The following is a 27,311-nucleotide window of genomic DNA, read 5'->3' on the forward strand; positions in this document are numbered from 1 at the left end:
TGTAATAAAAAGTGAAGAAACTTCTGGATTTGGATCCTAACTACAGACCAAAGTTTACTGGCTAAGAGATCATCAAAATCATCTAAGTCATATATTCAAATTGTGTACATATGTGTGATGAATACATATGTGTTCATGTATGTGTGTGTCTATGGGTGTGTAAAGGTGAGTGTGTGCTGTAAAGACTAGCGGTTGACAATGCTTGTCTTTATCAATTATTCTCCATTTTAGTTTTTGAGATAATATTTGTCACTGGCCCTGGCGCTCACCAATTCTGCTGGATTGGGTAGCCAGGGAGCTCAGAAGACCCGCGTTCCTCCATCCTCCCACCCATCCCTACCCTTTTTAACATGAGTGCTGGAAATCTGAACTCAAGTCTGGTCTATGTGGTTGTGGTAGGCAAGCTCCTTCAGCCTTAATCAACCAAACCATCATCCCAGCCTTCTCAATTTCATTATAAAAATAAACATAATTTATTACTGAGATTCCTCATGTGTTTGTGTGAGAGAGAGATTTGATATTAACCACCTTGCTTACCCCAAAAAGGTAAAATAGACTTGCACGCTGAAAGTGAAAATAGATAACGCAATATGTATGCATAATGAATATATTCATTAATATAGATCCACGTAGACCCAGATATCTAACCAAGTAGTAGACCTAGCTTGTAATGAAGACAGTAGGATCTCAATGTGATTATAATTGTTAGGGGAGAGGAGGGATGTCTAGAAAGATGGGTATGGTTTGCAGAATGAGAAATGAGTGACCTGGATGACCTCTGGAAGCCTCTTCCAAACCTCAGAACCTCCACTCTGACTTTATACTTTATATTAGCTGTTAACACATTTTAGTGGCATGTCCTGTAGGAGTCCAACCATTGCCACATTCATACGTTCTTTAATCAGGGTCTATTTGGGTCTCTTCATACTTCATTCCTGATGGTCAACTCCCTTTGACAACAACAAAAATTCATCCTATTTATTATTCTTCCTTTATTCATAGATCCTGATTCTGTTATGTTATGTTATTTAAAAATACATTTGGAAGGAAATTCAAAACCTTCCTGCCCCTCCCCCTTCTTCCTCCATAAAATTCCTACTCTACTCTGAGCCATGACTAACATGTACAGTATGCTTGCAATGAAAAGTTTTCCCTCCTGAATGTCCTAACTCCAGATACTCAGTTTTATGGATTGAAGCTTTGATTAAGACACACACTGAAGCACTAACCTGTTTCCATCCCAGTCCCAGGTTCTTCCCTGTGTCATGAAGATACTCATGAGGGTGATCTCACTCAACTATATTTAGTTGGCACAAATAGCTAATGCTACTAAGAAGGAAAAACACACAAAGTCAAACTAAAGATCGAACACTGACATAGTTAGCCACGAGTGTTAGGACATTTGGCATGTCTTCCAACATACAAAAATAAATGTATATAGTAGAGGTGTTAAAAATAATGCAGTGTGGCCACAAGAGATGAAGGTCAGGTAATAACGGAGTGCTGACAATAAAGATAAGTCATTTTCCTTCTTCCTGTAAGGATTGTGTACATAAACATTTAATCTCTTGAAACTTCTTATCATCGTGATTTTAAAAGTCTCGGATTTTAGCTAAGCCAATGTAGAAAGTTTATCATCTCAGCTTTGCATTAATTAATTCCTATTTTGCGGCATTTTATTTTCCCCACCCTCTCCCTGATGGAAACCAATTAGAATAATGAGGGCAAAAGGTTATATATACATCTGGCCCCTGCATTGAACATCCTGGTTTATCTTTTACGCTTTGTGGAGAACAGTGGTGAAAGGTGGGCACGTGGGGAAAGCATGAGCTGTTCTCTTTTTTTTCACATGTGTGACATCTGAAAGGATTCAGACTTGGCAACATTAGGAGATCACCGTGTCTTAATGCTGCGTTTAACTGTCAGAGGCAGGAAGGAGGTGAGGAGAGAAGGCGGACCTTGGACAGGCTGATGCTTCTTGAGGGGCTGGGTGAACAGGCATGGCTTTCATTATATGTAAGTGAATTAGTCTGTTTCCTTTAAACGGGGGAGATTAGCAAGCCACCGAGGGCCTGCTCTGGGTTCTGACACTTTTAGTGCCTTGTGACATATGATTTGTGAATATCAACTCTCCTTCAAAAGCCAAAAGTAAGTCTACCATCAGCATCAAGTAGGACAAAACCTGGTTCTGGGTTCATTTGGTTGAAATTCATTAGAAGAGTTATTTCCTAAAACTAGGGAATAAATCTCTCATTTGATCCACAGTTCTGATAATTCTTCAAATGTCCTCTGGACTTAGGAATGGCTACATGTAGATTTGAGGGTTAACTAAGAACAATTTATGTAAGAGAATATTTGGGGTCTTGAACTAGAGAACTATGAGAAACTTAAATTAGAGGGAGAATATTGGCAATACCAAAATTTCTTTCAAAATTTTGCTTTTAAAAACATATACAGGGTGTCACTATGCAGCTCTGGCTCCTCTGGAACTCACCATGTAGACCAGGCTGACCTCAGACTGAGAGGTCTGTCTGCCTCTGCCTCCCAAGTGCTGCTCCTGCCTACAAAATTTTGCTTTCTTAATGAATATATATATCTCCAGGTGGTGTGGATTCAGAATAAAAAACAGTAAACATTTTCCTCATATTTATGTAGATAAAACAAAATTGGATATTAGAGGAATGACATAAAAATTTCAACCTAAAGAAGATATAGGGAAAATAGTTTTTTTAATTTAAAATGAAATTTATTCTTTTTTATAATTTAGTTATTACAATTTATTCACTTTGTGTCCCAGCTGTGGCCCCCTCCCTCATCCCCTCCTAATCCCACTCTCCCTCCCTCTTCTCTTCCCATGCCCCTCTCCAAGTCCACTGATAGGGGAGATCCTCCTCCCATTCCCTCTGACCCTAGCTTATCAGGTCTCATCAGGACTGGCTGCATTGTCTTCCTCTGTGGCCTGGTAAGGCTGCTCCCCCCTCAGGGGGAGATGATCAAAGAGCTAGACAAAGAGTTCATGTCAGAGACAGTCCCTGTTCCCCCTACTAGGGAACCACTTGGAGACTAAGCTGCCATCGGCTACATCCGAGCATGGGTTCTAGGCTATATCCATGAATGGTCCTTGGTTGGGGTATCAGTCTCAGCAAAGCCCCCTGTGCCCAGATTTTTTGGTTCTGTTGCTCTCCTTGTGTAGCTCCTGTCCTCTCCAGGTCTTTCTAGCCCCCTCTTCTTTCATAAGATTTAGGGAAAAGAATTTATACTATAAAACCATCTTTTAAAAAATCACATTTATCATGCTTTGAAAAGAACATTACGTGAGAAATACAGATTTTTTTTTTCTAGCCTGTTTCTTTGAGAATATGAAGACAAAACCAAAAGCCAGATTTTGCAGCTGCAGGGAAAAATCTCAAGATAGCAAAAGAGACGTTCTGGGGTCTTTATGTAAGAAAAAATTAAAAAAGAAAGCCAAGTAAAGATTAAATTCCATTAGTTGCAGAGCTTAATTCATGTATTACAATAGTACACTTGTCTGATGTATGGATAAAAAATTTAAAATATGCTAGTTGAGGATAGCATGGTGATTAAGTGTATGGAAACAAGAACCACACTAATTGGGCTCCTAAAGCCTTCACTGATTAACTGTAAAATTTCAGTGACATTAATCAGTGGCCATGAATGTCCCATCCATTAAAAGGGATTTTCTGGTATCTATATCATTTAGTTGTTTGTTTGTTTAATGAAACAAGTACAAAGGTAAGTAAGTGGAACTAAATATCAAATACCAATATCTATTGTTATTATTTTATACATATTTAAAACTGGGAGCTACATAGGTATCAGTACTCAAAATCCTTCAACCAGTTTGCATCAACTGTTTAGTACTACCTAATAAAAATCATATGCACATATGTTCTTAAAATTGACCTGCTTGGAAACAGTACAGGCAGAAAAACCTAGAGGGGACAGGAGCTCCATAAGGAGAGCAACAAAACAAAAAAAATCTGGGCCCAGGGGTCTTTTCTGAGCCTGATACTCCAAACAAGGACCATTCATGGATATAACCTAGAACACCTGCACAGATGTAGTCCTTAGCAGCTCAGTTTCCAAGAGGTTTCACTAGTAAGGGGAACAGGGACTGTCTCTGACATGAACTCAGTTGCTGGCTCTTTGATCACCTCCCCCTGAGGGGGGAGCATTCTTACCAGTCCACAGAGGAAGGCACTGCAGCCAGTCCTGATGAGACCTGATAGGCTAGGGTCAGATGGAAGGGGAGGAGAACCTCCCCTATCAGTGGACTTGGAGAGGGGCATGGAAGGTGATGAAGGAAGGAGGGTGGGTTGGGGGAAATGAGGAAGGGAATATATCTGGGATACAAAATGATTAAACTGTAATTAACATAAAAAATTTAATTTAAAAAATTGACCTGCTTGACAAACTAATTCTGAAGATATCCACAAAGATAAATCAAAAATCACAATGACACATGAAGACTCCATATACTGATTAAAACTAAAGTGAGAGCTTTCACATTGTTCCATTACAGACTTACGGAAGCCATAATTTCCATCACATCCAAGTGAACACAGGTACACTACTGAATTCTTCATTTGTTTTCACAGCAAAATAAGAATGGAATAATTTATTCAGGTTCTCATTTCTACCCCCTATTTCGCTTCATTAAAAAGTTACTGTTTTATTAAAATTGACTATTTCAGTTTGTTATTATACTTATTATGTGTATGCATGTTTGTAAATGATGTGAGGGCCCCATGTTCCACGGCAAATGTGTGTGCAGGTCAGAGAATAACCTTGTGGAGTTGTTTCTCTTTTGCCTTTACCTGATAAGCCACCTTGCTGGATGCCTCTTTTAAAGTTTAACTAGATGACATTTAATATTATTATGTGTGCGTGTGTGAGTGTGCACAGACACCTGTGGAGGTCAGAGAGCAGAAGACAACTTTCGGGGGTAGATTTGCTCCTTTCCACCAGGGATTCCAGGGACCAGTGTCAGGTCATCAGGCTTGTGTGCCAACAGCTTTTTAGATATTGTGTCACCTCTAGGGCCAATCCGTTGATATTACTGCTGGGAATTTAGTTCTGCTGGTAGAGCGCTTGTATAACATACATGAAGAACTGGGTTTGATCCCTAACACTGGATAAGTTCAGCTTCGTGATATCTGTGTATAACTGCAGCACTAGGGAAACAGACAAGATTGTTAGAAGTTCAAGGTCACGTTTGGCTACCTGGTGAGTCTGAAGCTAGCCTGGTTTCTGTGAAACCCTGGCATACCCATGGAAAGTCACTATCATGGGAAAGTTAAATTTCAGAGTGTCAGTGAGCAGATGCATAAGAAGGTAGCATAGTTGAGGGCAGAGGCAGTAAGTTTTTAGTGTGTAATCATTGCTCCCAAAGGGTGAAATAATATTCAATACAACAGTCATCAGATGATTTTTTTTTCCTGGTGACTGGAATTAGTGGCTGCAATCTGGATATTTTTCCTTTTTAAAAAAAATATATATTTTGCAATTTATTCTCATTATATCACTATGGCAGCCTCCCCAGGCCCCTCTCTCTTTTCTTCCCAGTCCCACTTTTCCTCTCCCCTCCCCATCCTACTTCCCTAGTCCACTGAAAGGAGGAGTTTTCCTCCTCTACTATCTGACCCTAGTCTATCAAGACTACCGATCCTCTTCTTCTGTGGGCTGGCAAGGTCACCCTGCCAGGGGAAAGTAATCAAAGAGCCAGCCCCTGCTTCCCTTACTAGGGAATCCACAGGGAGACTGAGCTACCATGGGCTACATCTGAGCAGGGGTTCTAGGTTATCTTCATGAATGGTCCTGGGTTGGTGCATCAGTCTCTGCTTCCTGCGCCCAGATATTGGCTTTGTCAGCCTCCTTGTGGAGCTCCTGTCCTCTCCAGGTCCTTCTATCCAGCCCTCCCCCCTTCTTCCTTAAGACTCCCTGTGCTCTGCCCAAAGTTTGGCTGCATCTCTGCAACCGCTTCCATCCCCTGCTAGGTAGAGTCTTTCAGACAGCATATATGATATAGGAGAAATGATTTCATGTCGTCTTTGGATTGCAAAGTTTATGGTATAAATGCTTTTGGCCAAGTGTCTTGTAAGTCAACACAACAGGCTATAATGAATAATGAATGCCTTCTGTAGACTATGGAGATTGTGGAAAACTCAAGCCTTCTCTTTTAGGTTTGAGACTAATGAATTATGGACAATGTCAGTAGCTATATAATGCTAGCTCAGCTGAACAAATTCTGACTATCCTTATAAATTGTTTTACAGCCTACAGTAAAGTGAAAAAATGTTTGTAAACACATACGGGAAAATAAAAAGAGGTGCTGAGGTGTACTGTACTACATGATGTTAATTCTGTAGTACCTACCTAGGATTCATATTCTTCTGACTTTACCAAAATTTTTCCACAAGGAACACTGGTTTAAGACTAATATGAGGTATTAGTAGTACCTTCTTTGTAGTACAAAGAAACGTCATACGTTAGAAGTGAGGCTATCATTTGTGTTCTCAAGAAGCACCCCAAGTGGGTAATCTTTTTCTTTTTTCTAACTGCAGTGCCAATCCCATTCATTTCAGAAAAAAAAAAAAAAATTGTAAATACAGAAAGTCAACCTCAGTTCTCACAATGAAAAGAAAAATTTCTGAAACACAGAGGCAAGCTCCACACAATACAAGGAATGACTAAGTTTCAAAGAGAAGAAGCTGCAGGCTCATGCTGGAACTGGTACTCCTTCTCAGTCCTTCTGACTTCCAAAATTCTACTTCAATCTCCCAGAGGGTCACTGGGAGAGCCAAGGTGCTGGTCGAAGGTTTAGGAGCAGAGACACACACGCAGAAATTTCTGTGGCTTCAAAAGCGACTTAGGGAAAAGCCCCAAACCTCTAAAGTTTGTGTACACCGTGTCATCTGGTGTAGCATCTCCTGTCCTCGCTCATAAAGAGCGGCAGCAGAGCACACTAACAGGAGGAAGCAAAGTTTCCTCTTCCTCCTCCCAGCTTTAGCACACTCAAGAGAGTGAACTGAAAACTGACCCAATCCCAGCTCTATCAGAAAACTCTGTGAGTAAGCAAGGAGCGGCGGAGCGCCAGCATCTGTTTTAACTTAGGTTAAAAACGACTTCCCTTTTATAGAACATACTGGCACTTTCTCCCTTTTCAGAATATATGTAAAAATGGAAAGTGTGCCAGATTGAGAAGTGTGCATGAAGATTTTTCTGCCAATTTTCCAAGTTACCCTAAACTCAGAACCACTTGGCCACTCCCAGTGTGTACCTTTCATAAAGGTTGATTGGCATAATGAAATCAAGAATGGCTGTTTGTGGCAGTTCAGACTACTGTGTGGGAATCTGCTTTGTTCCCCACCCCACTCCATCAATTGTCTCTGGATCAAGATTCCTAATTTTCACTTGAATAATCACACCAATGCATTCTGGTCATGTTGTCTATAAACATAAGTTTGAAAAATAACAATTATTGTCCATTTTAATATAACAAAGTTCCCGTCTGGCTTTGCTCTCCCACTTTAGAGCTCTGTACTAAATGCTTATTAGAAGGAATCTTATATATCATTAATGATAATGAATAAGGACTAGATTTAAATGAGAATGCCCACACTGACTCTTATAGCCATTTTACCATTGAAAAACATTAGAAACTATGCTAGTGACTTGAACTAGTTCATGCTATATGACTGGTTTCCGAGCATAAAACTGAAGTGCTGTGTTAAAAGGAATTCCGGATTGCATATCTTACTTAGTTCTTTTGCACCATGATGTTGTTCATAATTGTAGTCACCCCTCTATCTCTACCATTATCCTTTTTATTTTCAAATTTCCATAGGTCTAGCCCTGCTAAATAAGGAGTGTTAAAGAGAAAAAGTAGGATCTATGGCAGTCAGCCTCAGCTTGTCAACAGCCCTGTTGTCTTAAGGCTGGACAACAAAATCTTTCTCTTCTGTCTGTAAATTCTATAGCTTCTACTGTAATGAGAAAAACTAATTTCTTTAAGAGGAAATGTTAGTTGTAGAGTCATATTGCTTTTCTAGACCCTAAAATTTCAAATGATATGAACATGTATGATGTCATTTCAGGACAACTACAGTACTATGAAAACATCCTGAGATAGGGCTTGTTTTCGTTCAGTCTATCATTCAAATTTTATGCATTTTGGCATTTTGAGAAGGAAAGATGATATAGTTAATTTAGAAAATAACAAACACATAGTAACTTCAGCCAAATATTTTAACATTGAGGACATTATTCAAAAAGTACTACTTACTGGCACTTAAGTTGCATTAATTAGTTACTTTAAAACATTTTATTTTCTGGGCATAGGTGTTTTACTTGCCTGCATGTCTGTGCATCATGCATGTAACAGGTAAACAAGGAGGCCATAAGGTAGCATCCAGTCCCCTAGAACTAGAGTTATGGATGTTGCTGTGCCACCATGTGAGTGCTGGGAACCCCAGTCAGCTCCAATAGGGGAGAAACAAGTGCTCCTCACTGCTAAGCCGTTTCTCCAGCCCCATTACCTACTGTTACAGTTCAGTCACCTCCAGTTGCAGCGGGTGCTTTTTCAATAGGAAGGGTTTCCATGGAGTTTGCAAGTATCTCAAGAGAACTGGTCTTGGAACCATTCGAGGGAAACCATTCAACCCAGCCAACATATGTTTACATCTCTGTAAACAGACCACCTGGATAACCAAGTTCTGCATCAAATAACCAATGCTTTTTTAATTGTAGTAACATAAGGGCCATATGAGCATAAAAACAAAGCAAAGCAAAGTAAAACAAAAACATTATTTTAAACAATGTTTTAGAAACGTGTAACCATTTAAACTTATCCATTTAGATTTAGGCAAATCTGGGCCTTTCTGAGTCTTGTGCTTTGCCAAGTATTTTCTACTGAATCTTCACAGAAAAGCTGAGGAAGCGTCCAGACTTCTCGCTCACCCAGTTAAGAAGTAGATGAACTATTGTAGCATGCATGTGTTTGACTCCGAGCTTCGTGCTGTCTGACATAGGCATTTGGTCAGTACTTGAATAGTTTATGATGATTTAGCTCAATTCGGTGGCACTCATTTGAGAGATAAGTCTCTGAGGCCAAGATAAAGTAAATGACCTGTTTAAGATCTCGTAGTAAATGTTTTGACACGACCACGACTACATGCCGCATCCCTTTACTCCCACTGTTTGCAGCACATCATTCTTTTCCTGTAAAGGATATACTAAGAATTTCTAACTTTTTAACAAGCGCCATGCTATCCAAGAATAAAAATAAATAATTTGAAGCCAGAAACAACTCTCAGCAGCAGCAAGAAATGTAAAATGGGAAAAAGGTCATGTTACTACCCATACAATATAATAAAAACTAATCTTATAAAAACTATGAAATACAAAAAAATGATTAATTTCATACTAATACTATTTTAATTCAGAGATTTGGATAAACTTAAATGTTTCAGAGTCAGATAACTAACAGGGACATTTCTAGTGTATCTGCTCATTTTTCAGAAATGGAAAATAAAAGCTGAATGGAATTCTATGAGATAATTTACATCAATCCCTTTTTACAAGCACACAGAATGTCATATGCTTTCCAGAACATGTGACTAACCCCATAAAAGAATCAATGATTTGACTAAAGCTATAAAGTGAGTTTGATTAATAATGAATGTGGAGAAATCTGGTTATAAATGCTGATATCAGAGGTCAGTGAGACATAGTATACAGCAAATTTCTCAATGAGGAGGAAACTAGAAGCAAGCAGTGGCCAGCGAAATGTAAACTTTTATCATGATGATGAAGTCAGATTGTGCAGGCAGCAGAGTGGCCCGAAAGGTATCCTCGATGTGATACCTGGTTGAAATCTGAGAGGAAGGAGGGCTGGTAAGAGCCCAAGGGACACCATTCCGGGATGCCTTACACTGTATTAAAGTGGGAATATGGGGATCGGGAACTTCAGAAGCAAAAATCAACTTGGAATGTCTATAAAGGGGGCAGAGAAATAATGAGACTGGATGTGAGCTGGGGGAAGGTGTGCTCATTCTACGTGAGACGTTGAGGAAAGGCCCTTGGAGCGAACTGAAATATTCGTTAGACAACTGGCTTTTGTGGGTGTGCACCTTTTATAGACAAAAGCGAATAAATATGAGGAAGAGTTTTGTAAAAGAATAATTTAAAAATAATGAGGTACTGTTAATAAGTAGTCCAGAAGGAAAGGTAACTACTGGGACCATTTCAGGAAAAGCAATAATTTCTAAGCACACCATCCTACCAGGACTAGGCAAGGTCTGATAATGACTCAAACAAACTGTGTATCTTTAACCTGGACACAACTTTCAGGGATACTTTCTCATCCAAACATAGTATGAGGTAACAATGACCGCCTTACTTTTATGCTCTTACTATCTTGAAGATCAGCTGATGAAAGCATTAACATGTTTTGTAAACTATAAAATGAAGTTCAGTGGTCTATTCTCATTATCATACACAAGTTTAAAATGTTACTCAGTCTTAGATAACGGGATAATTAGTAACAATACAAGTTAGTCATTGAGTCAAAGCTTGATGAAAGCTAATACCTCTAGGCCCTATATTTACAATTTCTATTTTCAGTCTCAGTTGTAGGCCTATGAACACACCTTTGTATCAATAATGAGGTAGATTATTAGTAACATATTTTGCTTAGGTGCGAAAGGAAGCCTTGGGTAGCAACTTGGTCAAGATTATACTGCCATAAAATTTCAGAATTCATTCGCCCCCCCCCAAAAAAAAAAAGCCTGACTACATAGCACACAGCTCCACCTTTAGATGTCATTATATACACGCGGTTAATGTAGGGTTCCTTGTTCGTTTAAAAAAGATACTGAAGTATTTCGCCTGCAGGAGAATGAGCTATAGCCAACTTTGTTTTTTCCTCTGATCAATTACATCAAGTAAGTCTAAGCCGCTATGGGAGAAGGACAAATACATAAGGTGGCAGTGCAGAGGGACAGCCTAATAGTTCTATCAGGAAATCTGCCGCCAAGTACAGGACCCCTTTCCAGTGATCCACATACCGCGAACCCTTCATGCTGGCTCTACTTTAAATTTTAAATGAATGACCACCTGACATATTAATATCTGCTTCATGTCCCTACCTTTAAAAAGTTCTGAGTTTTATTTTTTTCAATCCAGCTAGAATGTTTTGCTACTAACTATATTTTTATTATGCCAATTATAATCTTACATAATGACCTTTTTTTTTTCTTCAAATGTTTCCCCGCTTGCTTGCTTTCTGTGTTTTTCCTTATTTCATAAAGTAAACGAGGAAGCGGAAGAGATAGCTCGGGGTTAATGGCACTTGTTGATCTTGCAGATGAGCTGGGTTCAGGTCCTAGCCCTGACATGGTAGCTCACCATAACTCCAGTTCCAGAAAAACCAGCACCTCCTTCTGACTTCTTCGGGTACCAGGCATGCACATGGTGCCCAGACATGCATGTAAGCAAGACACTCATATATATACACATATATATGCATGATATATACATATATTAATACATTTAATATATATGATATATAATTTTCAAGCTACATATAAAATTTGTAATATATTTCTAAGATATTTATAATTTATTATAAATTATAAATTAATTATAATTAATATATTTATAATAACATAATTTATTATAATATATAAATTTATAATATATACCTAAAAAAGAAAATTAACTGAGGATAACGTTAAGCATGAAGAAAGTTGGTTTTAAGCCAAAACTTCAGGTTTCCACTGGGAGAAGATGGAAGCCCAGAGTGCAGGGATGGTTACACACTTGCTTCTTATGTGCGGCAAGTTCTCGTGTTGTGCTCTGCGCCCACTGGCCTGTAGGCCGTTCACTCTGTTGCTATGCGGTTCCCTGAGTGCCTTACTTTTGCTTGTGAATATGCAAGCCCCAGTGTTCCCTCCTGGGGTAGTCTTACTCTTGTCTGTTGTATGTCATGACCTGCTGTAGTCCCTTCCTGCTGTGATTTCTTCTTGAGTTAGTATTTGCTGCTCATGTAATTCTGCCCTGAGTCTCAGCTCTGACTATCAAGTGCTTTTTATCTTTCAACTCCCTGTGATGAGGTCTTGTCCCTAGAATGAGAACCTGCAAGGGAGGAACCCAAAAGGCTGAAGTAAAGGGACAAGAAATGAAAGCCAAGAAGAGCACAATATCCCTGGTAACCCTAGTACAAAACCAGATCTTACTGACATATAATGTGGCCTAAGATTTTAGAGGAAATTGTCACTTTTCCTGCCTTTCATCCTATAATCTTCTTCACTCCTCCACGCTACCTGTTTTTTGTTATTCTTGTTTTTTCCCCCCTTAGTTAGCCTTCAATATCCAAATATTTGTTACCAGTCTCTTGAAAAGCCCCTACTCCTTCCTCAAATTTAAGAATATTTTTAGCATCATAATTCAAATCAAATTTCTGGTGACTCCTATGCTACCTCAAATTATCTTTCTTCAATATTAGTGTGGATCATTTCCATTTTAACAAATAACACTCAGTTGTTTTTCCATGAGAAAGGCGAAAGCATTCATTTTTAAATTCTATACCTACTTGGCGAAGGCTTGATATATAACACACAATACTAAGCTGTCCACTTACCAATTTTTGTGCACTTTGGTCAAGCCCAGCCTCAGGGTACCTGCTCTACCCTCCTGCCTGCTTCCTGCACGTCCCATAGCCCTATCCCTCCAGGACCTTCCCTAGCCACAAGGACCAGAATAGTTCTTGTGTTTTCAGTTCAGGTAGCTACTTATTTCCCCCATAGCTCTCACGATAGCATCCTCAATAGCTTGATTTAGGTGACTGCTTGACACGGTCAGTAGTGTTAGCTCTGGGAACAGAAACATTTCTCAACTTTCTCAAACTGGAGCCTTCTCAGTACTTGACACAGTATCTGGCACAAAATAATCAGCTCATATTTCTATAAAGTGAGTTAATTAATGAGGGATTTCTCAGTGTTAATCTTTATTATGTGGGAAAGAGGAAAAACAATTAACGTCCTTATTTTGCTTGTGAAACTTTGCACAACGCTATGCACTCTGGTCTTGCAGTTTTCACCTAAACCTGTGATTTCTAAGTCTATGTTTACTCTATGCCCCTATTTAACTGCATTGAATCAAAGCCCATGCTTTTCTCACTCCATCATTAAGGTCTAGTTTCTTTAGCAAGACTTGGGTTGGACCTTTCTTTCTGCTGATACATAGGCTATTGATGACCTCTGTGGTATTCCTCTGAGGTCACAGGTTCTCATTTCAGTTAATGTAACCTCCAGTTGAATGTCAGGAATTGGGTTATAGTTTCTTGTCAGGTCAGCCTTTTTGGGGTGTAATGCCACTCATTTGCATGAACTCTCTCCTGGGAGTTAAAATTCTTGTTTTCATCACTCCAGTAAAACCCGCTACCCTCTTCTTGTGCTTCTACATGCTCTTGCCCTCTTGTGCAGCTGTAATTTTCCTCCCACCCCTAGAATTTTCATTACATCTCTTACATCAGCTTTCTGGCTGGTTGGCTGATTCATTTTAAAGCACTCCTGCATTTTTGTACATCAGGCTTTTACGTTGTAATCTGATTGGCATCACTCTCCCTCAACATCTATGCAATCACATCCTTCTAAAGATACATTCTAAAAGTGCCCAGAAAATCTGCTAAGTATTGTTACTAATATTGACACAAAAATACAAAAATATCTCCCTTTAGATGTAAATAGGTCATATATTGCTACATTCTCCATATTATAGAGTATTAACTGTTCTTTTATCAACTGGTAGGTGAGTAACTTAAAACTAGAAACAATTGAAAAGGGAAGCTTAACTTTCAGTTATTATTACAGTAACAGGTAAATTTGATGAATATAAATAGTGAGACTGTGTTCATAAAACAAAAATTCTTAATTTGGCAGGTAGTTCCCAAAAGTACTTTCTTGGAAGAAGAATATGAGTACATGTATGTATTGCTAGAGATCCTAACTACTTTCACTGTTTCAAAATATTGCTAATAAAGGCACACATCTCTGTATTTGGTTAAAGAGAAGTACGTGTGTGTGTGTCTCTGTGTGTATTTTCCCCACTAATAACCAGAACTAACAAAGACATGGACTTTATTTTTCAAAGCCATATACATTTGACAAATCTATACAAAGGAGTTTGATAATCTTTGTGACATTCTCAAAGTTGGAAGTATCAAATAGCTCCAAACAGGTATTTATCCTCTCCTACAATAAACATTCATTCCTAAATCATCTCTTTCTTTACATAAGTTTAGGTAAGATATGAAGGCAAGAAAGGTAGCAAAGGAGCTAGGGAATGATGTAGGTGCAGAAAGAAAGGAAGGAAGAAAGAAAGGAAGGAAGGAAGGAAGGAAGGAGAAAGAAGAAAGAAAGAAAGAAAGAAAGAAAGAAAGAAAGAAAGAAAGAAAGAAGGAAGGAAGGAAGGAAGGAAGGAAGGAAGGAAGGAAGGAAGGAAGGAAGGAAGGAAGGAAACACAGTTAAAAGAAGAGTAAAAGCCTAAGAAGCCCCGTTAGCACAGCAGGTAGCGTGTCGTGTCTCATAATCTGGAGGATAGAAAACAAAACTGCAGAAATGAGTATTTGGTATGGAGTCCAACCTGGAAATCAAACACAGAATGATATCCTAGTAAGGCTTTGCCCCCTCCAGTAGAGAGAGAGCTTAAAAGAGGCTGGGATAAGGGATTCCTGGCAATGCAATATAATCAGGCTCCTAGTGGTTTTTGTCCAGTTTAAATTGATGAAGTTCTTATGCGCTAAATATAAACTAACATCCTAAAGTGTCTGTCTGGGATTCTTCCCCGGATATCACCTTGAGTATTATGTGATGATTTACTTATTTGACTTCAAAGATATACAGTAAGTTTGAAAATCTGAAAAGATATTTTAAAAAAATACAAACAAAAATGGAAGAGAAAATAATGGGAGTTAGGGATTCACAGTGTTTCCAAAACAGAGATGTCATAGGGTGCCTCAATACAGAACTACTAGAAAGTAATTGAGCCTTGAACTGAGTTGCAATACTACAGAAGTTATTCTCAACACAATAGTAAGACCTTAAGAAAAATTGAAACAATTATGCTATCAAGAAATTGAGTATTCTAAAATGTACCTGAAAGATAGTAATTTTTTTCTGAAGTCTTTTAAACAAGTCTTTATCTTTCAGCTAACCAATAGTGCAGACTTAGGTTATGGTTCTGGTGGAATTATTAGGTTTGTCTAGTTAATTTAACTATTTAAAGTTTAGGGTACATCAGCTTGATTAAGACATTACCTTCTATTAAGCTCAGTTAGGGAATAAATTGACATTTCCATCACATCATTCATTGCAGGAAGCATGCCAAACATCTGAAAGTTCCTCATTAATGATAATACACATACTGACAGGTTAGGTATGGTAGAGGTAGACAGATTTAGGCAGAAGAATTATTAGGTGAACTATACAGTGAGGTAATGCTGTACTGCCAGCACTATGAATCTATCAAACGGTAATTGGATGCACGTGTTGGCAGCAGTAAAAAGTCACTGTCCAGTTATCCACCTTACATGGGAATCTACTCTGAATGTCGTCTTTGATTTATTGTTCCAATTAGAACACAATGTTCAAAGAAAGAGCACAAGTGACCTGATTTAAAGGCAAGGAGCCTTGAAGGACATTATTTTGTAGATGACCTGGATCCCTGGGTAAATATTGGGAATGTTTCTCTCTCTCTCTCTCTCTCTCTCTCTCTCTCTCAATCTGTTAACATTGTGTTCTCAATTTTAAAAATATCTTATATAATAGCAAATTCTTGTATCCATCAATTCAGTATCAGAGGGTAACTGCTGGATCCTAAGACTCAGCTGTATCTGCTGCCTCTAACTTTAAAGGCACCTTGATGCTGTTGTCAGTCGGACCCACTGTCTGCACTGATATGAAAATGTCAATATCGTCACCTGAAAAAAAAAGTTAACACATATCAAGTGGTAATTAAAAAATCTTAATTGTGATATACTTTGTAGGTGAAGATACATTATATAAAGGATTTGAAACAAAATGACGCTTGTTACATCTCTAAACTGTTAGAAAACTGTATTAAAATTACATGAATGGGGATCTATAGTTCATCTCACTGTAAAATTACAAGTGGTTTTTAATTCCTTCAAGGGAAATACTATTGTTTTACTTATATTAAGCAAACATCAACTATTAATGTTGACAAATGCTGGAACAGTCATAGTAAAACTGTCATTGGAATTACTACTCATTGCAAAGTTCAGAGAATTAATGTTAAAATAGATTAAAATCACTTTGCACACATGTCTTCTCATCCTTTGGAAGGATAATAAATATCATTTTCACTGTAATTTTTGATAATAATATGAACATTAAGGCTTGGGAAAGGTGTAGCTAGATATCCATAGACAGCTTATAAGTGTAAGGAACATTAGTTCCATTTTAAATGAGCTGCCAAACTTTTCCCCTACATTAGAGTTTGTGGAAAGGTGGAGATTGAGATAATAAATGGGATTTGCCTCTGAACATTAAGGTAATTGTATAGGAATTTAAAGCATTTATTCTCGTTCATTGCAAACTATTTAATTTCTAAGGAAATACGCTAGAATAAAAGTTTATGTTATAAGCTGAAGAGTGAAAGCGTAGAAGAAAATATGCAGACAATGGACTTTGATTTAATAGAAGCCTTCTTTTTCCATAAATTATGTGTTTAAATACCATTATGGAAACATGTGCTTTTAAAGAATGGTCTGTACCTTCAGGTACCAGGTTACTGAAATTCCCAAGACTTAGGGATTGGTGCTTGAATTCTCCTCCAATACCAGCATGCTATTCCAGCCAACTGGTTTGTTGGGTTCTTCCAGCAGATGGTTATAAATCAAGTTTATGAAGAGGAAGCTCTCAAATTGTGCATTTTAATGGATTTATGATAAAGCCATCAAAGTAGAGGGTCCACATGGTACGAATGCAGTAAAGGTAATAGAACAGTGTCATGTAGACATTAAATACAGTGCTTTCCACCTTCATAAATCCTCAGTGCTGATGACTGCATGTTTCTGGTTATAAATTTTGCAAGTAAATTCTAGAAAGAACCACAAATGTAAATAAGACACCAGTGGAAGCCATGAATTGCCCATAGGATTTCCCTCACAGACTAGAAAACTCATGAATATTTACTAAGAGGCAATATAGTAGTTCCTTCCTTCCTCAAAAAATATTTTTGAACTGATTTCAGTGATAAACTGCAGTCCTGATTAATGCTCTTTCTAGCATCACAAGCCCATCATTTTTAAGTGGCAAGGTATTTTCTTTTTAATTTACCGATTCGTTTTCCTATCCATAGCTTTAGGTCTCTATAATGTCACTCTCTATAGAATCATGTGTTAGAAGTTCCTGCAACAGCCTACACTCCCATAGCTATTTACAATCAAATAATTTTATTGCACGTGGGAACAATTAAGCACTTGGCCCTCAGCTGTAAACAATTACTATATACAATGACATTCATGGATTTTCTTAAATAGTCATGTATTCCTAATGACCTCTGTTAACATAAGTGAGATTGATGTGTGTGTACTTTGTGTGTGTCCATGAGCAATTATATTCCCAAATATAATATCAAGAGAGAGGCTTGACCTGGATGATACATTGTCTGGTACCGCATGGCCACCTACAATGATTACTTCTAACATTTCATTCTTCCCCCACAGTCATTTTACTTTTTTCCAATTAAGTTGGAAATCTATTAGTGTTCACAGCAAAAGGCAATATGAGTTTTCGATGATTTGTTTTTTAAGAGATTGGGAGCATCTTGGTAGTTACAGCATACAAGGAGAGATAACCAGTCAGAATGAGATTTGTGTTATGCTTTTGTCAACTTCTAGTTGGGTCATTGGAAAACCTATTTCTTCCAATCCTAATTTTCAAACCTGTATAGTTTTATCAAAGCTATGTGACTATTTTGAGTATTAAGTGAGATCCATATTTCAAATGATGGATTGCATGCTATACATTCTTTTTTCTCATACTCTTTCTCAGAAATGTCCATAACCTCTGGGGCTCTGTGTCTGAAACACCTATTTAGCTGTCTCTGGTTTCGGGATATATTTTCTTTTTGCTAGATTCTTCTTTTCTTCAATTGACAACCATGGTAGAAGCTCACAGCTGTTTTACTCATGTCCAGAAATAAGTCAAGCAGTCTCATTTCCAAGGGTTACTAACAGCTGTATCCAGCCTTTCTAGGAGGTCAGAGCTAGAGCTGAGTGGTAATGTTTCAAGGGCAAAGCTCTCGATGTAAGGAATGATAAAACAAAACTTAAATGAGCCTTCACGTATCTAGTGACAGATACAGCACAGCTCTTCTCAATTATTCAAGCTTCCTCAGTCTTCTGGCAGGAGAAACATAATTCACCCCATTCCCTTTATTCTATGCCATACAACAGCAAAGAGCAAAGAAAATATACACCCCCACACTCCTTCTAAAGGGAAAAAAGCCACAACGATCTCTGTTTGAGAAGAGTTCCTTTAACACATGTCGAACCTCCAGAACTATTCAAAACAGGGTGTTAACTCTGGAGGAAGAAGTTTAAAAATAATTTTGCAATACTTATGAGTGAGTTCCTGTCTTCTCCTTTGTTGGCATTTTGCTGGCGATGAGCCAGTGAGACAGCTGTTTAATTGCCCAAGGCTTCACAAACATATAACCCCTTAGGTGAGCTGTGATGGTATTCTAGCAGCAATAATACAAGGGTCAAATGTAACAAAGAAAACTAGTCTTCAAATAAGCAAACCTCAAAAGAACAGCTTTGTGTACTGAAACCAATTAATATCTTGTTTAGGGAAACGTACTGAAATGTGGTTTTAGACAAGGGTCTGACACTCTTTCGAGATTAGATATCCTAGTATTTAACAGGCCACTATTCGGTGGGCTGACAGACTGGCTACTCCTTGGGTGTGGCAAATGTTTCTTATGTGCCATTATGGAACATTTATACAATTTCTTAGTGACACCATGTATTTCAGCTGAATAAGACCAGCTGGCAATGATAACATCATTCTGATTACCAGGCCATACTGAAATTAAGGCCTTTTCAATCTGTACTTTTCCCTTGCTATGTTTCAATACACATGTTCTTGGAAAGCTTAAATTAGTTACGGCCTGACAATATTTAGCAATATAACTGCCCTCCTTCCCTTTTCAGCCATTAATTAAGATAGTTTTCTTAATTTATATGTTTAGCTTATAATTTCAAAAGAGGCTATTAGTAATTAGCGTATGTCGGCCCACAGAAGAGATAGTGCCTATTTTTTTTAAATGTTAGTGTGGAAATTTGCTGCCCTTGTTTATGCAATAAAAGTTGCACAATTTTCTCATTTGGGATAGCTCATATTGTAAAAATAAAACTCAAAGTGTTCCATGGGAGTCATTTTGCTAAGTAGTTCATGGCACAGGGATCACTATTTTACAAAACAGTCATCTAAGCATCATAAAGTAAAATAGCTGTAGGTTGATCATTATGCCACATTTAAAAAACAAACAAACACAATAACAGCAAGTTCAGGTATTATCAAAATATTAAAAAATGGAACGCAACCTCAAGGTTAAAACTTAGAAATTATATTCCATTTGTTCATGTTTCTTCCATATGAACTAAAGAAATTCAGCCCATGGGGGTTAAAAAAATCCAACAAACAAACAAACAAACAAAAAACTGCTGCCTAGAGTGGAGGCTGGTTCTTTCTTTAACTGGGAACCACCACCAGATTTTATTTTAGAAGTAGGCAAAAATATTAAATTAGGATATTCAAACCATAACGGCTATCTATAGAATCTATAGTACTCATATGGCAAGAGACTGTCAAGAAAGAGTAATCATCATTAATAATAATAATATTTCAGCTACTTTCTAAGCATCAGAATGAAACACATACTTGCATGTAATGAATTATTTAATATTTCCAATACTAAACCTAACATAGATTACTTTCAAATGGTTCTGCAAATGTATTGCTTATAAGCATATTGCTAATTTTAACAAGGCATTAGGGTGAAAGCAGGTGGAGAGGAGCAAAAGTTAATGTTGGGTGTTTGTAAGTCCTCCAGGAAGAGAACTAAGTGTTAATTCCTGTAATCTTTATAGGAAAATAAAACGCTTAATTCTGATCAGTTGTCATTTTCATCAGGACCTGGAACACTAAAAAAAAAAAAAAAAAAAAAATCTGAAATGTGTGACTCACATATTTAAGTTTGCTTGCCAGTTCCCAAAGAACTAACACAAAAGTTCCCCTTGAAGGGTGACTTGGGATTTACCAAAGAGATAAAGCCAAGTGGCCATTAAAGATGTTTAAATGTCATTGTCTACTGTCTTCAGTGTGTCATTGCACAGACTTGGGATCCTTTCAAACAGAAATCAATAGAGGATGAAAAAGTCTCCACACTTGAAAGTAACCAGTAAAGGATTCAGGAAGAGACACGGTATCCACTCCCCCTTCTTTCCTTGTTCTTCCTCCCCTTATTCAGCCCCCCAGCAACCTCCCCCAAGACAGAAGGATGGAAAAAGACCAGAGAGAAAGGGAAAAAAGGAGAGAAAGATCCAGTGATCTCCTGCTGGATGTGCGCTGGGGACAGCCTCGTCCTATGGGGTACGTCCCTGAAAACAGACTTGGGCTTTTACTTTGAAAATAAAAGAATGACAATGAAATTTGTGTGAGGTCTGTGTGAATCCAGTCCCAGATGTTTACAATGCTGTAGGACTATGCCTCTGCAATATGAGAGGTTTCAGAAGAAACAGTACAACAAGACACCACAAAGCAGCGCATATGCTGTTGACAATGCAGACGTGGGCATCAGGTTACCAAGAGAACCAGGCAGGAGACAAACAGCAGTGGTGCTGCCCGAGAAGCCACCTCCACGGACTGCAATCGCTCAAACCAAAATGAGGGACCCAAACGGAGGGGAAAAAATTAAAACCAGGAAAAACTCTTTGGCGTCTATCTAGAAGTGGTGGGGTAAAAGAGACAGTGGAAGTGACTTTTCTTCTTTAAAGTTCCCATAAAGCCCCTGTAATTGACAGTGAATAATTATTTTCAGCTTGAGTAGTCTGTCCCAAAACTCTTAAGATTGCCAGCGAAAGGAAACAAAATGTGTTTACTTGAGCCATTTCCAGAAGGGAGGGATGCCATGGGGGAAGGTATTGGAGACAGAGTGGGGCATCTCCTAGCAGCAACTCCAGGGCACCCGGAGTGGTCCCGTGAGTGGCAAACTAGAGACCAGGAACAGGGTGGCAAGAGATATGGAGGAGGCTTGCGTGGTGGAGGGAAGACTGCGCAGAGCATATACTCGGGGGGGGGGGGTGGCTGATTTAGTGTGAAAGTATTCCACTTCATCCTTTTACAGGGGTTGGGGACATAAATATTTAGCTGGCCACATCTGGAACAGATTCTGCCCCCCCACTCCCCGCGTGGGGTGGGGGTGGATAATTGGAAGGAGGGGAGCACGCATTTGTTACTTACTGTACGGACAGTTTTCCTTCTTGGTACCGCTGACCTTGCCGTTCTTTTCAATCTTGAGAAAGTACTTGGTGAAGGAGAACAGCTTTCTCCAGCGGACATCTCCTTGGAGGTGATTGTAGCTCCGCACATGCCTTCCCACACTGGAAGGAGAGGAGAAGGAGGAGGAGGAGGAGGAAGAAGAGGAGGAGGAAGAGGAGTTGGTGGCCTCCAGTGACACCATGTCCTGACCAGGAGCTTGGCAGGTGACAGGGATGGAAGACACCAAGAAGAGCAACAAGAAGCAGCAACAGCAGCCGGGCAGGTGGGGAAAGGCTGAGGCACAATGTGTCAGTATCCATTTCCACATTGTACTGAAACTCTCGGCGCTGGAAATTGTCTCATCAGAAGGAACATACTGGAAGGGTAAGAGCTGGTGCGAGGCGAGCAGACAGCTGGAGGTGGTGGCTATCCGTTAGCTCCCTCTGGGTACGGATCTGGCCAGAAGCGGGTGCACCAACATCCATAACTCCTTGGAAGGGCCGGCTGCCTGTCCTCGCTCCGTGCTCTGGTCCAACGCCTGCGTCCGTCTCTCCAGTCTCCGGGTGAACAGTGGACGTGGGTGGCCACAGCAGTAGGAACTGGTGGTGTCGGTCACCAGAGCTCTTCGCCTTCCCCGGGGGGGGGGGGTTTACTTTGTTCTCTTCTTCACTCCTTTCTTCACCATGTTAGATGCAAAAGATGTCTGAAAAACAGATGACAGCACGGTGAACAAAACCCCAAGTGGGTGAGGTGGGGGTGCAGGGAGACATCTGCGCCCCTCTGTGGCTGGCACCTTCTGGCCCTTCTCTGCGGAGCCCCAGCCTGCTGGCCACTCCAAAAAGTGTGTCTCTGGAGTTGTCAGAGCTGGAGGCGGCTGCCCAGGCGCTGCTGTTTTCTTCTCTCTCCTTTCTCTTTTGGTGGTGCCTGCTGATGTGAAGTCTCCCGAAAGCCACTTCTTGTCTGGGGGGCGGCTGGCGGCTGGCCCTTCCCTCCACCTCCAAGTCCCGTGGAAAGCCGCTTGTAAACAGGTTGAAGCCTGGAGTCTAAATGTCAGTGCTTTTCAGCCAGAGGTGGGCTCTGCCTCTGCTGGTCAAACCTCATTTGCAGGGGTGGAGAAGGGGGGGAGGGGGTCAAACGGCGGTGGGACATCTGAAACCCTAAGCTGCTGGGAACGCCAGGGAAAAGGGAGGGGGGAGGGGGCCGCGGGTGGGGGGAGCTGGGGGCTGCGGGTCCCTTCCTCGCCGCCTCCGCGGGCGCAGCCGCCCCGCAGCCTGCAGCTGCGGCTAATTGCTGCTCCGGCGTCCTGTGCTCACAGCGCTGGCCCCAGCGCGAGCTGTCCATGAGCTTTCCGAATTTTGCTGCCCTCAGGCGGGAACCACTCCCCTCCGGGGAGCCCCTTGCTCACTTGTTTTCCAGTGTAGTTTTCTTTTTCTTTTTCTTTTCTTTTCCTTTTGGCTGTGAAAATAGAGTCTGGAGCTTGGCTTTTGTGTTTGTGTGTGTTTCTCCTCTCCAGGTCCCAGAAGCAGGGAAGAGGGCTGGGGAGAAGCCAGGAGAGGATGCTCAGGGCAAATAGAGCAGATTATAAACTGATAGGAGCTAAAGTGGAAAAGGGAGACATAATGAACTAGCTTCGTTTCCTCCTCTCCTGCCAGCTTCCAAGGAGGTCTCGGGTTTTAATGAATCATTGATTTCTCGCTTCCGTCGCTGAAGTAAAAAGTTCACACTTTGGCCCTCTCTGTCTTTTTAAGCTCAGTGAGATTTATTGTCACCCTTAAACATCACCTCTCTCTTGGCGCAAATGAAATCAGGGACCCAAGTTACTGATTTCTAATTGCTAACATGAGTCCTTTACAGAATCGCGCAGGGACTTCAAAGCCTGTGCACTTTCCTGCGATCACAGATTTTTATCACACAATTTGACCAAATCCCCCGCTGCCTGTTTTCTTCTCTATGCAATTTCCTTTGCACTTTACCATAAAGAGGAGGTCCCCGACCAACCTTCAGAGTTAGTGTTTACAGGGCTCTACTTCACCACGCAGCTTCGCTACCTACCAGTGCTCCACTAAGTCTCCTGCACACACCAACCCCAGCTCCGCCTCTGCTCACAGAAACAAGCTCTCAGTCCAGACACAGAAGTTAACACAAGACCAGGAAGCTGTTGCCCAGAACCAAAAGGCACAAAGAAGGAAATACTGTGATAAGCCATTTCTGCCTGAGGAAGACGTGGTTCTGAGTCCCAGAGGGTCAGGTCTTTTAAACACCTAAACTATGGAATGACTAGCTTAAAGGACTGCATGAATATATATCACTCTGCTGTGTGGGGCAGCTGGACATCTGTGTTCTGTCTACGCAAAATAGTCAAAATCTTACAGCTTTCCATTCAGGGCAGCGGCGATTCCACATGGTTCAACCTAAAGGGCTGCATAAGACGCAAGACATTTCAAGGTGAACTTCAGAATTAGACAAACTGCAGCAGTGAGTAAGAAAAAATTTACAAAAGGAGCTTACACACACAAGCCAGAAACCCTGTCATGTGCAGTCAGTTTTAGTCTTCATTGGGGAACAGGAGAAAGGAAATTAAAATTTAAGAGTTCTAGAGATAGAAACAGTTAATAATTACCCAAATACACTTTAGTGACTTGAAGAATAGCTTGAATGAATGCATGCTCTGATATTTTTGTGTGTTCACTGCCTTTGAAATAGACTATTTAATACCAGAATCAGGATTTTAATTACATTATTTATAACTCACTGCAATGCTTATTCAAAAGATTTCAGCAATGTGACGAACATCACAGCAAATTTCTAACTTTAATATAATTAGCTGATTTCTGTAGCTATTAATTGAAAAGTTAAGCAAATAAAGAGCATGCGTCAAACAAGTCTTGCTTCTTTAATTAAAGCATGGATATTGAAAAAATGAGCCCACAGTGTTAATTTCAATTTCCTATTTCACAGCTTATACCTGAGCAGACAAATGAGTGAAAGTTCATAATTTCTAAGGGATTTAAGTTGCGTCCTCATAGAAAGAAGAGTCCAACTGTTTGAATTGGCGACTAATTGAAACTGCATTAAAAAAATGTTTGATGAAACCATTCAATGAAGATTCTTCTGTAAAAAAAATAGGAAACACAAGAATTAATTAGTTGAGTGAGTTTGTGTTCAACACTGGACAGCATCACCATCGATGCCGACTTGAGTGGTTTTATTTTTTATTCACATCAGACACTCCTTCAGGCACCCCCCAACACACACAGACACAATCACCTTTCTGTTTCAGTCAAAGCTCTTCAGATTGTCTAGCTAAAAGTTTACCTACTTTCAGTTACTTTAAGTTTACCTAAAGCGGGGTATAAAGAACATTCTCAAAACTTTCGTACCGCACTCGCCTGCAGCAGGTGCAATGTTTGAGAGTTTTGGAGTCTTTTCGCCTCTCCTTGGTCCAGCGTGATGACAGGGCGGGCATTTGCTAAGCTGCCCAAAGGAAAAGCTGACATAGCTTTTTAGATCATATCTCACTCTTCTTTCCCTCTCTGCACTGCCTTTCTTCTACAGCACAGTGGGATCCCTAAACCCCACCACTTTGTATTGTTAAGTCACCCTTTAGTTTAGCCCCAGAAAGCCCCAGAAAAGCTCCACAGGAAAGATGCGCTATTTAACGGAATCCAATCTCTCCCAATAGATTTGAATCACTAACATAAATGTATGAATGTAGATTATATCTCTGTAATGAGGCCTGAATCATTCTCAGTTACTTCAAAGGACTGAAATTCTACCTTCCTTTTTTTTTTTTTTTTAGCTGCAATAATCAGGTCTTAATGGGTTCCTTTATTAATTGTTTCTCTGTTAAGATTGAAAGGCAAGAACAAGCTTCAGATTAGAATGGTACCTACTATTCTAAAAGGCTGTCTGTCTCTTTCATCCGATCTTTGGAAGGCATGCTCTGTTTCTATGGCCTAAGCATATCCAGTGATATTAGTCTAAATCTTTATTGAAAGAAAGAGAGGTAAACTTTTGTTAAATGTGATGATCTGAAAAATTATAGACCTTTAAAGCAAGATCGTGAGAAGAAAACATTAAAGACTTCTCAAATGTGGCACTTCTGTGTAAAAGAGACACCATGAGGGCCTTCTTCCAGACCCTTTAGTAATTATTCTCTTTGAGCAGTTTACACTTGAAGCATGTATTTCCTGGATTCTTTGTGTTTTCATTATCGTTCGTGCTTCAGTTACAAGATGAATGTTATTATGTGAGATGTTACTGGCAGTGTCGGTAAGCTGCTTCCAATAACGCTAAATCAGGTCAAAAGTCAGCCAGGCTGTTTGACAGTTATGACATGTGCAGGTCTCATTTTTTTTAAGCCTGTGGTACAGCCCTCAGGGAGTGTGTCCCTGTTTTCCTATTCATATATAGGAAATGCCAGTAGGAAGGAACTGCTTTCTGTTTGTTTTCTTCCAAAGCTGCAGCTGGAAACGATGGCCACATTCAACTACGTTTGAGCTAAGTATAGAACCAATAGTTTATAATTATTGCTTTCAAAGTAAGAGCTTCAAGTGAAATGAAAAGTTCTTCTTCTTCTTCTTCTTCTTCTTCTTCTTCTTCTTCTTCTTCTTTTTTTTTTTTACCTCACAGAGAGTAGGAGTGCAACACCTATAAACCAGTAGGAAGTTTTACATTTCAGAGTTGTTGAATTGTTTTTAAACATTTGTAATACACTGAGAGGTCATTTATAGGCTGAATCCAAGTCAAAGAGTGAAATTTATGTTTCAAATGTATTTCACACGTATTGTCTAAAGGTCATTTTATCCAATATTTTAGGAAATTAGGTAGGTGAGTGTGTGGAGTACTTGCTATGTAAGAGGAAGACCTGGCACCTACACACATAAGAAAAGACAGGCACGGCTCTCGACCTGCGGTCCCCCTGGTGTGGCTGTGGAGACAGGAGCATCGCTGGCCTTTTCCGGGTGGGGGATGAGGTAGAGTTCCACAGGACAGGACAAAGCCTGTCTCTGACCTGTGCAGCTCACGCTACACAGCACATGCAGCCCAGTCACGTGTTCGTGTACGAGCACAGACAACCCAGACCCGTTTGTTTGTTTGTTTGTCTGTTTGATGTGTGTCTGTTTCAATTGTAACATCGACTCTGAAGTCAGATGTGGAATTTTCTGTTTGTGGTGTCATGCTGATCCTCAAAGTTTGGATGATTGAAATGTCATTGGGACTTTTGGTTTCTCAAGTGAAGATGGTCAGCCTGAAACTGAATACAGCTCTTGGTTTTTGTAGCCTGACTGAACTCACTCAGTGACAGATGAGTTAGGAGTGCTGGCCACAGGCCTTACATGTGACCCTAGCCTTTGCCACACCCATCTACCTATTTTCTTTTGCTTCCCTCCTCTCTGTTTTTCTCCTTATCATCTCCTACTCACTCAAATATGTCTGTGTTGCCAGAAGGGAAGAGATAAGGAATCTTAGGAGGCTTTAGTTATGGAAAACCAGCATATCTTTGCATATCTTTGCTACAATTGATTAGCCAGAGAAAAGCAATAAAATAGCTTAGTGTTGAATTATTAACTATCAGCTGATTAGACAAAATAAAATAAATGTTTTTGTGGTTTTGGTAAAGCCTAGTCTTTCATATGAAATGAGCACATTCAAAAGAAACACACCACACATTTTCAGGATATTCACAGGGTTTGGGGGATTCAAGATGTTTTACGTTGT

At 39.7% G+C, this 27,311-nt stretch overlaps 1 protein-coding gene across 1 annotated transcript in view; it reads right to left on the bottom strand.

Moving 5' to 3' along the window:
• Fgf10 (fibroblast growth factor 10) overlaps nt 1-22,205 on the bottom strand; it is a 77,773-nt gene extending 55,568 nt beyond the window's left edge. Inside the window, exon 1 of the mRNA XM_055595827.1 lies at nt 21,573-22,205. Within this exon, the coding sequence (XP_055451802.1) occupies nt 21,573-21,918 (346 nt within the window). The 5' untranslated portion in view covers nt 21,919-22,205. The remainder of the gene's footprint in view (nt 1-21,572) is intronic.
• Between the last annotated feature and the right edge of the window lie 5,106 nt (nt 22,206-27,311).

This window comes from Psammomys obesus, unplaced genomic scaffold (genome assembly GCF_907164565.1).
Source record: "Psammomys obesus unplaced genomic scaffold, mPsaObe1.curated_primary_1811, whole genome shotgun sequence".
Taxonomy (NCBI): Eukaryota; Metazoa; Chordata; class Mammalia; order Rodentia; family Muridae; genus Psammomys; species Psammomys obesus.